Below are 14602 nucleotides of genomic sequence, written 5' to 3' on the forward strand. Positions count from 1 at the left end.
TCTCCCACTCACCTCCTACATACCATTTGTAGCAGAGCTTCAGCTTCTCAGTACACACACTCTAAAGGAGAAAAATAGTCAAAGGGAAAAAAGTCCTTGCTGCATAGCCCTAACAGTCTTTTGATTGATAGCTGCATCTGCTATGGATCAATAAAGTGCTGCATATATTGGGCAGTGACTGACCACTTCCTGCTATACTTGGATTACCCATCATATTGTTTACCAAAATATTTGTTTGCTGTAGGCCAATTTAAGATCAATACCACAAGGGACTTTGCCTTTTGGGGGAATGACTCTTGTTTTTGCTCAGCTTAGAGTGCATAACCTGTAAAACCTGTAAAAAATAACAGCCTGAAAAATAAAATAGTAACCTGTAAAATAATAAAAATAAAAATAATGCAACATAGTTGATTAGGAAGCTGACATTTATAGTATGGTTACAACATCCACATGCCTGAGCTGAAGGAATGTTTGGACCTGGTGACTTTGGTAACTTCTAGTACTTCTGCTATAGCATCAAAACAAGAGCAATTAAAGCCCTAGAGCAGCACCTTCCCACCCCCCACCCCAGGTTCATATTTCACATTTACCCTGTACAGACTGTGGCACTCAGTGATTCAATCATTTCCCTGATTTCCCAGAATAATGAATTAATTAGTGAAGTTAAGGATAGAAGAATTGCCTGGATCAGGCCCAACTTCCATCTAGTCCAACACACTGACCCAGTTCAGACTTATAAATTAAGCCAGGGTTTCGGGTTTCAGAGCAGGCAGCAGAATGGTCTCCTTGCTGTATCCTAAACTTGCTTTGTGAACACTGAGTAAAGTTCTGTTCTCAAAGTGAATTAGGATTGGTGATGGCCACATGTGAGGCTGCAACTAGGTAAAAAGGTGATGGAGGAAGATATATATGTTACTATTTTTATAGTAACCAAACCGAAATTTGTCACTGTGTGTTCCAGCTATTAAAAATTCAGAAGTTGTTTGCACAGATTCGTGTTCTAAGCAGTCCAAAACAAAGCTCAGAACAGTTTTCAGATATTCTAGTACTACCTAGTCAGAATGCTGTAGCTCTGGGTATTTCAGTCAAGTGCTTTCTAGTTCTTATCAGTCAGAATAGGAATCTTTGAAGATGCTCTGATGCTGCACGTTTGGACTAATGGACTAATGGAACCAGAAACTCCCAAGATGTTCGGGAGCTTAACATTTTTACTAACTGAACTAGGTGTGATGAATTTTGTGTTTTTACTGCAACGTAGACAATTGAGCTGCTCATTCCCTGTGCCTGTACCCTGTTTTCAGCCATGAATCTGAACCAGGCATCTTTCTCCTACAGGGTCCACTGGATGCCATGGAAGGATTATTAGCAGAGCATGACTGAGACAGCCCAGCCCTTATATTTATCTCCGGTATTTGAAAACCACATGTTTTAGTGATATTCTCCTACTGTAATCCATAAATCTATGTGGCAATCCACTGAAACTACAGTTCAGAGGCATTCTCTGAGTAGTAAAAGCTTCCTAGAATTTAGAATCTAGGCTCTGCAATCTTTTAAACTTTTCCGGTACATTGCCTGGGCAACAACAACAGTTACTGGGTCATGACCGTTGGTTGAGAGTTCCGCCTTCTGGCTTCCCCTCAGCATCTGCCTACAGACCTGCTGCCTGTAGGCAGACCTGCTGCCTACAGACACCTACTACCCCTGCTGATAGGATCCCTTATGGATCTTTATCCCTTATGTGTATCCTGAGAAGCCGAAGGTGGCGCTTGGAAGACCTCTTCGGTCTATTCGCGCAGTCACTTTACTGCCCTTCGAGCAAGTGTTGAGGCTGGCCCAACACCCTTTAAACAAGGGTCTTGGGAAATGTCTTCTACCTCTTGCTTTGGACGTTACGGTGCTTCACTGAGAGAACTGCTACTTGGAGCTTGGCGAAGAGGCTCCGCATTCTTCGCTCCGTGTATTTTTAGAGAGCCAGTAAGCTGTATTAACCAACTTTTGGGGCCATAACTAGTACTCAGTCCATGATAGTCCTGATGAAGTTCTGTGGTGTCCTGCCAAGCTAGTTGTTGATGTATGTTTAGAAAGTGTGTCCTTGCTGATTAATGGAGTCGTTGTTATAGCCAACACATTTGGCTATACACATTTGCAACACACAATGTTGCAGTTGTATCCCCAAAGTCATAGGGAGAGTGCTCCTCTTCAGGGCATCCTCCAGCTTGAAACAGGACCCTGGCTGTTCAGAACTTGAGAGAACAGGGAAAGGACACATTTTTGTTTCCACTCCTTTGAGGCCTTCCCTGCTGTGCTATATAAAAGCATAAGAAAAGCCCTGCAGGATCTGACCAAAGGCCCATCTAGTCCAGCATTGTGTTTCACACAGTGACCCACTTCCTTATTCTGACACATTCCTGTACAGTGCAGAGAGGAGGGTTTTTAACCTCATTGCATCCATTACCCAGTTGCAATCTCTTTCCCCTCCCCAGGGATGCTTACTATGAGAACTGTTCGGACTTGAATAGATCAGTTCCCTCCATCCTCCTGCCCTCCGTTTTAATCCTTTTTTAAAATTTGACACCAAAACATTACATTTTCCAGCTGTTCTGTGCCTTTAACATTCCATTGCACAGATTTATGGGCCTTTCAAAGCATTTTTATTTCTTTACAAATGTATGTCCTTCTGCATACCTAAGGACTCGCTCAAGTATATAGAAACCAGTACTTTATTTTTGGTGGCCCTACACCCAACTTCTCAGCAAACTGATAGAAACGCAACCATCTGAGCACTCTCTTCAGTATAGTCTCTTTAAATATGAACAATCATTGCTAACTGCAGTTTGTACAAAATCTTGTCTCTGGCTGAACCTGTAAGAACATAATAGCTGCAATCTTATACACATTTACCTGGGAATAGGCCCCACTGTACTCAGTGAAGCTTACTTCCGAGTAGGCATGCAGAGGATTGTGCTGTAAGAGAACTAACTATTGCTGTGTATTTGTAAGGGCTAAAGTACTGAATCTATATATCCCAGCTTTGACCTAAAGGCATCTCATTGCTCCCTTTTCAGCATGCCCTTTCAATTGTCATTTTAAAAGGAAGCAATGAGAACTCAAGAAAAGCAAGATATATCTGAAAAAACCCAATTCCTTCCTAATATATATTTAACTACGGATTCGACCATCTACCTCCTCTACAAGTAAATATAGATTGGCTATAGATTGGTTCAGTTGTCTGAAAATCGCAAATGCTGTATGACTTTTTTTTTTTTGTCAAGTCACCTTCAGTTTAGTTAAATGGCTTATTTGAGGAAGAAGGATTAAAACAAGAAGTTATTAATAAGCTGTTTGCACATCTGGCTAGGTAGGTGGTGCCTAAATCCATGCTAAAAACTTTAAAGTCATAACGTGCTTAGGAGTAGAGTAATAAGCAAGTAATGGATTGTACAGCTGGTAAAATGTTGGGACTGGCCGAATGATAACCTCCACCATAGAAAGTACAGGTAATAATTAAAAAACATGTATGTATGTAAATGTGTGTGATAAGTTGAAAAATAGCTTTGAAATGTAGTCCTATAATTTATCACTTATTTAGAATATTTATTATAATTTTACCTATTATTATTGTATTAGCACCACTGGTGTGTCTGGCACTTTACACATAGCAGAAAGATAGTTTCCTGTCCTGATGGGCTTGCAGTCTAGAAACTGACACAGGGAAGCAATAAAGGGAGGGAAAGGGATGGAGGCAAAGGTAGCACTTGCCATTGTTTCAGTTACACATACATAGCTTATGGCCCAGTCCTACCTGGGCCAGGCAATAGTTGTGCACCTCTTCCACTGACTGCCATGAAGCAGTGAGCACAGTTTGTAAAAGGCAGTCTGGCAGCACACTCAATAGCATGCTGCCACGACGCTGGCGGGAAGGCCAGAGCGTTCCTGATGGTTGCAGCAGTTCCAGAGCCACTCAGTGCTGAAGGTAAGATGGCAGGGAAGGAGGGAGGGCAAAACAACACAGTGATGGGATATGGGAGTTTGGAATAGAATGGCAACAAGTGGGGAGATGGGTGAATCAGGTTCAGGAAGGGGGAGGTTTGGTAGTAGCGGTGGCCACTGAATCTTAACCACATCGTGGCCACTGAATCATAACCACCTGTGAACCCTGTGCCAGCTGTTTAGCTAGTGTAGGGTCAAGTAGGACCCCCCCCCATGCTGTGGAGGCTTTCCCCTGGGTAAAGGAAGGATTGTTCCCTTACCCAGAGGAGACCTCCACAACTGCCCTCCCCCCTGCAGGATGCACTGGTATCTATTTTGGAAAAAGAAAAGGATTGAGCTCTTAGTCACAGTGAGGGAGAAGACCAAGGCATCGTGCCAAACCTTCCCAAAAAAGTCATGTTCTAAGAAGGGGTTTGGAGGAAGCAAGCAAGGAAGCATCCTGCTTGCATTCCAGGAGGCATTTCCAAGCACAAACAAGAAAGTTCTCAAAACATTTACATGACAAAAGGAATGAGAAGATGGTTCTCTGTCCCAAAGGGGCTTACAATTTAAAATGAAACACAGGGAAGACATCAGCAACAGTCACTGAGAGTAACACAATACTAGGATTAACAGGGATAGCATAAGAGAGCCTCTATTTTAAAGGTGCCTCTTTGTCCAGTAAGAAGGGGTTGCAGCATTAATACATACAGCTTTGGGGACTTAAAAATTTTCTTCCTTACTCTCCCACATAACATAATTTCTGACTATGGAGCTTGCGGCCCTAGCAACGTCCCACCAGTCTGCCTGGCGCAGTAACTTGTTTGTGCTGAAGGGGGTCTTTCACTATTTAGGCACCCATCTTCTGGTCTCCAGCTTGCCTTCTTCACTATAGTGAAGGTGTTTTCCTTTTTCTTTTACATGTCTTGCTTATTGCAGCCACTCTCCTAATGTAATCCATAAATCTATGTGGCAATCCACTGAAACTACAGTTCAGAGGCATCCTCTGGGTAGTAAAAGCTTTCTAGAATTTGGAATGTAGGCTCTGCAATCTTTTAAACTTTTCCAGTACATTGCCTGGGCAACAACAACAGTTACTGGGTCATGACCGTTGGTTGAGAGTTCCGCCTTGTGGCATCCCCCCAGCAACTGCCTACAGACCTGCTGCCTGTAGGCAGACCTGCTGCCTACAGACACCTACTACCCCTGCTGATAGGATCCCTTATGGATCTTTATCCCTTATGTGTATCCTGAGAAGCCGAAGGTGGCGCTTGGAAGACCTCTTCGGTCTATTCGTGCAGTCACTTTACTGCCCTTTGAGGCTGGCCCAACACCCTTTAAACAAGGGTCTTGGGAAATGTCTTCTACCTCTTGCTTTGGACGTTACGGTGCTTCACTGAGAGAACTGCTACTTGGAGCTTGGCGAAGAGGCTCCGCATTCTTCGCTCCGTGTATTTTTAGAGAGCCAGTAAGCTGTATTAACCAACTTTTGGGGCCATAACTAGTACTCAGCCTGTGATAGTCCTGATGAAGTTCTGTGGTGTCCTGCCAAGCTAGTTGTTGATGTATGTTTAGAAAGTGTGTCCTTGCTGATTAATGGAGTCGTTGTTATAGCCAACACATTTGGCTATACACATTTGCAACACACAATGTTGCAGTTGTATCCCCAAAGTCATAGGAAGAGTGCTCCTCTTCAGGGCATCCTCCAGCTTGAAACAGGACCCTGGCTGTTCAGAACTTGCAGGGGAGAGAGAACAGGGAAAGGACGCATTTTTGTTTCCACTCCTTTGAGGCCTTCCCTGCTGTGCTATATAAAAGCATCAGAAAAGCCCTGCAGGATCTGACCAAAGGCCCATCTAGTCCAGCATCGTGTTTCACACAGTGACCCACTTCCTTATTCTGACACATTCCTGTACAGTGCAGAGAGGAGGGTTTTTAACCTCATTGCATCCATTACCCAGTTGCAATCTCTTTCCCCTCCCCAGGGATGCTTACTATGAGAACTGTTCGGACTTGAATAGATCAGTTCCCTCCATCCTCCTGCCCTCCATTTTAATCCTTTTTTAAAATTTGACACCAAAACATTACATTTTCCAGCTGTTCTGTGCCTTTAACATTCCATTGCACAGATTTATGGGCCTTTCAAAGCATTTTTATTTCTTTACAAATGTATGTCCTTCTGCATACCTAAGGACTCGCTCAAGTATATAGAAACCAGTACTTTATTTTTGGTGGCCCTACACCCAACTTCTCAGCAAACTGATAGAAACGCAACCATCTGAGCACTCTCTTCAGTATAGTCTCTTTAAATATGAACAATCATTGCTAACTGCAGTTTGTACAAAATCTTGTCTCTGGCTGAACCTGTAAGAACATAATAGCTGCAATCTTATACACATTTACCTGGGAATAGGCCCCATTGCACTCAGTGAAGCTTACTTCCGAGTAGGCATGCAGAGGATTGTGCTGTAAGAGAACTAACTATTGCTGTGTATTTGTAAGGGCTAAAGTACTGAATCTATATATCCCAGCTTTGACCTAAAGGCATCTCATTGCTCCCTTTTCAGCATGCCCTTTCAATTGTCATTTTAAAAGGAAGCAATGAGAACTCAAGAAAAGCAAGATATATCTGAAAAAACCCAATTCCTTCCTAATATATATTTAACCTCGGATTCGACCATCTGCCTCCTTTACAAGTAAATATAGATTGGCTATAGATTGGTTCAGTTGTCTGAAAATCGCAAATGCTGTATGACTTTTTTTTTTTGTCAAGTCACCTTCAGTTTAGTTAAATGGCTTATTTGAGGAAGAAGGATTAAAACAAGAAGTTATTAATAAGCTGTTTGCACATCTGGCTAGGTAGGTGGTGCCTAAATCCTTGCTAAAAACTTTAAAGTCATAACATGCTTAGGAGTAGAGTAATAAGCAAGTAATGGATTGTACAGCTGGTAAATGTTGGGACTGGCCAAATGATAACCTTCACCATAGAAAGTATAGGTAATAATTAAAAAACATGTATGTATGTAAATGTATGTGATAAGTTGAAAAATAGCTTTGAAATGTAGTCCTATAATTTATCACTTATTTAGAATATTTATTATAATTTTACCTATTATTATTGTATTAGCACCACTGGTGTGTCTGGCACTTTACACATAGCAGAAAGATAGTTTCCTGTCCTGATGGGCTTGCAGTCTAGAAATTGACACAGGGAAGCAATAAAGGGAGGAAAAGGGATGGAGGCAAAGGTAGCACTTGCCATTGTTTCAGTTACACATACATAGCTTATGGCCCAGTCCTACCTGGGCCAGGCAATAGTTGTGCACCTCTTCCACTGACTGCCATGAAGCAGTGAGCACAGTTTGTAAAAGGCAGTCTGGCAGCACACTCAATAGCATGCTGCCACGACGCTGGCGGGAAGGCCAGAGCGTTCCTGATGGTTGCAGCAGTTCCAGAGCCACTCAGTGCTGAAGGTAAGATGGCAGGGAAGGAGGGAGGGCAAAACAACACAGTGATGGGATATGGGAGTTTGGAATAGAATGGCAACAAGTGGGGAGATGGGTGAATCAGGTTCAGGAAGGGGGAGGTTTGGTAGTAGCGGTGGCCACTGAATCTTAACCACATTGTGGCCACTGAATCATAACCACCTGTGCACCCTGTGCCAGCTGTTTAGCTAGTGTAGGGTCAAGTAGACCCCCCCCCTCATGCTGTGGAGGCTTTCCCCTGGGTAAAGGAAGGATTGTTCCCTTACCCAGAGGAGACCTCCACAACTGTCCTCCCCCCCTGCAAAGTGCGCACTCTATTTTGGAAAAAGAAAAGGATTGAGCTCTTAGTCACAGTGAGGGAGAAGACCAAGGCATCGTGCCAAAGCCTTCCCAAAAAAGACATGTTCTAAGAAGGGGTTTGGAGGAAGCAAGCAAGGAAGCATCCTGCTTGCATTCCAGGAGGCATTTCCAAGCACAAACAAGAAAGTTCTCAAAGCATTTACATGACAAAAGGAATGAGAAGATGGTTCTCTGTCCCAAAGGGGCTTACAATTTAAAATGAAACACAGGGAAGACATCAGCAACAGTCACTGAGAGTAACACAATACTAGGATTAACAGGGATAGCATAAGAGAGCCTCTATTTTAAAGGTGCCTCTTTGTCCAGTAAGAAGGGGTTGCAGCATTAATACATACAGCTTTGGGGACTTAAAAATTTTCTTCCTTACTCTCCCACATAACATAATTTCTGACTATGGAGCTTGCGGCCCTAGCAACGTCCCACCAGTCTGCCTGGCGCAGTAACTTGTTTGTGCTGAAGGGGGTCTTTCACTATTTAGGCACCCATCTTCTGGTCTCCAGCTTGCCTTCTTCACTATAGTGAAGGTGTTTTCCTTTTTCTTTTACATGTCTTGCTTATTGCAGCCACTCTCCTAATGTAATCCATAAATCTATGTGGCAATCCACTGAAACTACAGTTCAGAGGCATCCTCTGGGTAGTAAAAGCTTTCTAGAATTTGGAATGTAGGCTCTGCAATCTTTTAAACTTTTCCAGTACATTGCCTGGGCAACAACAACAGTTACTGGGTCATGACCGTTGGTTGAGAGTTCCGCCTTGTGGCATCCCCTCAGCAACTGCCTACAGACCTGCTGCCTGTAGGCAGACCTGCTGCCTACAGACACCTACTACCCCTGCTGATAGGATCCCTTATGGATCTTTATCCCTTATGTGTATCCTGAGAAGCCGAAGGTGGCGCTTGGAAGACCTCTTCGGTCTATTCGCGCAGTCACTTTACTGCCCTTTGAGGCTGGCCCAACACCCTTTAAACAAGGGTCTTGGGAAATGTCTTCTACCTCTTGCTTTGGACGTTACGGTGCTTCACTGAGAGAACTGCTACTTGGAGCTTGGCGAAGAGGCTCCGCATTCTTCGCTCCGCCTATTTTTAGAGAGCCAGTAAGCTGTATTAACCAACTTTTGGGGCCGTAACTAGTACTCAGCCCTTGATAGTCCTGGTGAAGTTCTGTGGTGTCCTGCCAAGCTAGTTGTTGATGTATGTTTAGAAAGTGTGTCCTTGCTGATTAATGGAGGCGTTGTTATAGCCAACACATTTGTTGCAGCAAATTCTGTCTGTGAAGGTGGGGGCCAATCTTTCTCCATGGACAGCTTGTAATGGTAGGATCTGCAATCAGGGGATGATAGTCTCCATCTGTCCCTGATACAAGAGATAATAAAATCTCATCTAAAATGTTTGGGGAGGGGACAATAATAAAAGTATTATTATTTAATTACAAAGATGCTTGCTCTGCTCTCATCTCTCTTGCTCCAATAACCTTCCTGATTTTTTTTATCCCTAATGTAAGCACTTCACAGATCATCATACCAAATGGCTGACAACAGCCTTTAACAATGTATAATGCAGACTAAGATACTCTATATTTTGTTACCCTTCCCCCCATAGAGTTCATCTGGCTTGGACAGCCTGAGCCAGATTAAGCTGCGGGTTTTCCTTGCTTAACATCCCCTCTCAGAATAGCGTTTGGTTCCTGCTTAATGCAGCTTTTCTAATGCAGCCTCATGTGGACTTAAAAACGACACAATGAAGACCTGAATATTCTCAGCTTTTTTTTTTTCTTTCTCCTCCCAGCTCCGTCAATCATGTATTTAGTAAGGAACTCTCTACCTGCAGATGGAACAGGCTGCAGCTGGTCTGCTCCAAACGCAGCAACATTTGTTCCTGTTTTTCTCTCATTTTGGGTGTAGGCAGGGAATAGCTACATTGAAAGCAAGGGAAGGGAGGAACGGAATTGCGTGGTGGGATGCAAACAGCACACATATCATGTGCTGTAGCAGAGGCAATTGCAGCACCAAATCATTAAGTCAGACTGCACCATTTTCTTCTCACCCTGTAACGAGGTGATGCTGGAAGCTACAAGGAGCTGTCCACCCCCAGCCACCCTTTTCCAGCAGCTGTACAGAGGTGGATCCGTCCTGGCTCTCTATCCAGAAGACAGAACCCATCTGGAAAATCCCTTCTCAATTTGGTGATATTTGTTTATAGGATGGATTTTTGTCAGCTGTCACAGGAAATCTGAAGCGCTTCCTGCTCTGCATTAAGCTTCAGTTTCACAGCTATCTGCCTGTGTGTGTTTGAGTGTGGGGGGCAAGAGAGACTCTTAGATTGGAATATGCCTATACTGTGCTGAATTATGGATGCTGCAAAGGCTGAAACACAGCTGTGACCTATCGAAAGGTGTCTCAGGAGGAGGAAGAACAGGAGAAACAGAAGCAGATTGACTTGTGAATTTCCGACTTCCAGCATCACCCCGTCAGTGCCCTTGTGAGGCAAACAATCCATCGGGATATCTGTGGGGTAGGAATTGAGTTATTTGAGCAGGTGTTCCCCTCTCCAAAATGGCACATGCTGCTGCTTCCATTAAAAAAGTTCGGGAGGCTGAAATGGATGAAAGGGAGAAGGAGAAAGAGAAAGAGAGAAAAAGGCAGAGGAAAATCTCTAGGGAAAATCGGAAACGCAAGGTATGACCACACATACCCCACTATCACCTTCTCTTCCCCTTCCCCATATAGGACACGTACCCAGGTGCCTTTTTGCAAGACACACAGCATTGCGTCCATTTTTTCCTTTCCATCACCTAATTTCCATTTGCACGTCCTACCAAAATTTCTGTCTGCTTCCACTAGCTTTGCTACAATGAAAGCAGATGAACTGGTAATCTCTAGCCACATGGGTGCAAACATTTGAGGATGGCCAGTAGAGCTAATATAGCCCTTTCCCCCCCCCTTTATCTTCAAAGGGAATAGGCTCTGTTTTGATCATGTGGGAGCCAGGTGTGTTGTGGCCTCCAGCTGTTTTGAAGCTGTTTACTGGCCAGGAGAATGACAATTTTAGACTGTGTTTAATCAAAATAGGTTTTGCACTTTGGGGTACCATTCCTCTTTTTTCTCCTGATCAAATACTGTCAAAAGAGTTCTCTGTTCTAGTGTTTTCAGTGCTGATAGTGATGTGGATATCAAGATACTTTTCCTATATTCTTATTTAGCATTCAGTGTGTTTTGCTTTATACACTGCAGGTATTTGAGTACTTGTTTTGTTCTGCTGTATGGTTCTGAAAATAACAATCTGCACTCTGTTTCTGCCTCTTCCAATACTGTGACAGCCATCCTTTGATCATTCTTTACTGAAGCCAGAGAAATATTGCTTACTGTTTTGGGGATGTGATTAGGACTGACTGAGAAGACAGTGAAAATGAGTTGCCTGTCCCCTCACTCACACACCAAATGCAGTGGCTCACCTGTTAGAGAAACATAGAAAAATTTATCTAGAAAAATCTGTGCCTGTTTTATATAGGAAGACAATATGAGAACAGTAGCAGTACTAATGAACATCTTAGAGGTATATATTTCCACTGAGAACATATTCATAGCCACATGTATTTCTTAGAGCCACTTCATACCCAGAATTTACCTTCATGGGTATAGCTGTAAAGAAATGTAGACTACCATGTGTGAAGATGTGTTTTTAATGACTACATGTGCACAAGTGGGAATCCACTGCTAATTGAGTTTCCCCAATGCATTTGATTACAAATGACAAATATGCAATCTTCTTCAAATCAAAATGCATTTGATTGTATACATGAATTTATATCTTTATTTCTTATGCCTATGTAAACTGGTGCTCTGATTTCACAAGAAAGCAGAGGGGATCCAGACCTCTAGCAACCTAATCCTAGCACATCTGCTCAGAAGTAAATGCCATTGAATTAAGTGAATCTTCGCTTGCCACCAGGAAGGTGTGTATAGGATTGCAGCCTTTGCTGCTGTTTTTAGAAGGCTATGGAGGGTTGTGGTTTGGCTAAAATCATTGAGAGAAGTCAGGGTGTTAATTAAAATTAAAATTAATGGCCGTCCTCTCTCCCCCCCCCCCCAAATTTGAACTCTAATGTCAACATGTGGAAGGAAAGACACATGTTGACGTTTGCCATTGGAATATGGGAAGTGCTTGATTATTTGCTGTATTTTAAATCATCTATAGTTTTCTATGTCTCTATGCAGTTTACAAGATGGTAATTGTCTTACTTTATATTTTTTTAACACATTGCATAAACATTACTTTTTATGTCTGAGTGCAAATGGCAAATGAACATAGGCCCAGTCATCCTACATTTTAATTCAGAGATATGTTTAGCATATCACTGCCCTTGGTGTTTGCTTACTATATCTCTAGAATTAATCTAATTTCCATACTGTACTTTGCCATTGTGGGATGAATTATTCAAGCTGAATTCATTACATTTTTTTTTTAAATTACGTATTCGTTAAGCTGCTGGATACCTAAGAGATGCTGTGATGTGATTTGTCTGACTTCTCAAAGGCTTTGTTTGCAGTGTTCATTAAGTTGCATTAGAATTCTCTTTATCAGAACACAAGTGCCATTTCTAATATAGGTAGTGCTGGGATGTCTGTAACATCTCTGCTGCAGGCAGACTGCGATTACTACGCTAATCCCCTAAATGGGGCACTACAGCATAAGCCAGCTGTTTGATTATGTCTCTGATCATTTTATTCTTCAAAACACATATATTAGTTTACTGTGATATAGGGTGTACAAATATGATTCACACTTATTCACACAATGTCTGGACAAGAGAAGGATGGTTTACATGGATCTGATTCTGGAGAGCTGTCTCTGTTTTTATGTCTGTTTTAAAAGGGATTCTGGGTCCTTTTAATTGAAGTTGGGTATAATTAAATCACTACTTTCTGGCATCGTTGTTACAAACTGATTTGTGCTTTGATTGAAACCAGGCAGACTTAAGAGAGACCAGTTGGTCTACATGTTAGTAACATGTTGGCAGTAAAGGCTGAAGAGATCAGAATGTTCCTGTCTAAGGAGTGATAATAGGTCAGCTCTCCAAACATACAGGGGAATTAATGTTTTGCTTTGGTGTTTGCTTTGTTGCATTTAATATTCAGCCACCAGCCTCACTGTGTCTGTCTTTGACTGCAACTGCATGCTCACTGTTACATAATTAACCACCTCAGTTACACAGTAAACTGGATTCTTAGCAGGGTGGGTGCGGTTTAAGCATGTCACCTATAATAATGGAAGCACATAGGTTGTATCCACCTTTGTCTATAGAATAAAAAATGAAATTGCATAATCCTGTTCACTGCAAAGTGATAAGCATCTCCTTGATAAGATACCGAGTCCCCTCTTCAAAGGGTGACAAAAGACCTCAGTATGTTGTAGGATAGAGATGATAAAGCAAAATTAAACTAATATGCTTTGATACCTTCTCAGTAATGTTAGTCTATGGAAGTGTATAAGCCCCAAACAGGTGTTTCTGCAAATAAGTGTGTGTATCTGTGTGTGTGAGTCTAGCAGTGTGTGTATGATTCCAGTAAGACAGCCAAAATCTAAACATTTTGGTATGTCTTACTGTCAAATATATCTCCAAACAGTTACGATTTATGGATTCCTAAAGGATAGCATCATTCTTGTGACTGCTGTGAATAGAAGAAGTGAACTTGCTGGGGTCCCATTTTCTACTAATTGAAGCTAAAATGGACTGGGTGTACATAAGAACCTAGAAGACAGAAATGGGATGGGAAGAGGATACACTATGAAGTCCATGAAGTAAAGGCATGAGAGAGAGAGAGAGAGAGAGAGAGAGAGAGAGAGAGAGAGAGAGAGACTATAAATGAATGGGTGTGTGTAGTCAGGAAGTGGATAGGATATAAGAACTGTATAAATATATTCAATAAGGTATCTTAGCTGTGGTGGAGCAAAGAAGATATTGTCAGTTTAGGGTAGGCTAAAGTTCAATAACATTTGAGAAGCAAAGGATTAGTGCAGTGGTTCCCAAACTATGTGCTGTGTGGTGCCTGAGGTCACTGTGGTGGCCTCACAAGGGCGCTGCAGGATGTCCCCAACTGCCTCTTCCAGATCTCCTGGGAGCTGCCATCTTGGATCTCATGACATCTCATATGATTCTTGCATGCTCAAAGACAGTGGTGTCTGGGACAACCAGGAAGAATTGGCCATCATGAATGAAGGATGCAGTGACCCCAGCAAGTTTGGGAACCGCTGGATTTGTGCATAAAAATGCACAAAGAAATGAAGCCTCTGGCAGTGATTGACTCATTTGCCTGATTGACAAGATAAGGCTGCAATATTTGGGGCTTTTTAGCTTGGGAAAAAACGTGATTAAGGGTGAATGTGATTGAGACTTGCAAATTTATGCATGGTGTGAAGAGAGAGAACAGAAATAAATTTTTCTTCCTCTCTTACAATTCTAGAACCAGGGATCATGAATGAAACTGATTGGCAGGAGATTTAGGATGGACTAAAGCAAGTACTTCTTCATACAGCATATAAATAGTCTGTGGAACTCATTCCTTCCAGATTTGGTGATGGTTACTACTTTGTATGGCTTTAAATGGAGATTGGACAAATTCATGGAGGTCAGGTCTATCAGTGGCCACTAATCATGATGGCTGTGCTACCTCCACTATTAAGAGGCAGGCAACACTATGCCTCTTAATACTATTTGAAGGGGTGCAACGGTGGGAGAGAAGTATGCTGTTCTTTCCTACTTGTGGGCTTCTAAGAGTCAGCTAGTGAGTCA

The 14602-nt window shown here is 42.4% G+C and overlaps 1 protein-coding gene across 19 annotated transcripts in view; it reads left to right on the forward strand.

Annotated features, from left to right (window-relative positions):
• The window catches only part of ANK2 (ankyrin 2), a 411206-nt gene that overhangs the window by 229703 nt on the left and 166901 nt on the right, over nucleotides 1–14602 (forward strand). Inside the window, exon 2 of one of the 19 annotated variants that reach the window (XM_066631614.1) lies at nucleotides 1336–1408. The exons of the other annotated variants lie outside the window; for them this stretch is intronic. Coding sequence (XP_066487711.1) covers nucleotides 1373–1408 — 36 coding nt within the window. The 5' untranslated portion in view covers nucleotides 1336–1372. The remainder of the gene's footprint in view (nucleotides 1–1335; nucleotides 1409–14602) is intronic. 19 annotated transcript variants of the gene reach the window in all.

The sequence above is a fragment of the Tiliqua scincoides genome, chromosome 6 (genome assembly GCF_035046505.1).
Source record: "Tiliqua scincoides isolate rTilSci1 chromosome 6, rTilSci1.hap2, whole genome shotgun sequence".
NCBI lineage: Eukaryota > Metazoa > Chordata > Lepidosauria > Squamata > Scincidae > Tiliqua > Tiliqua scincoides.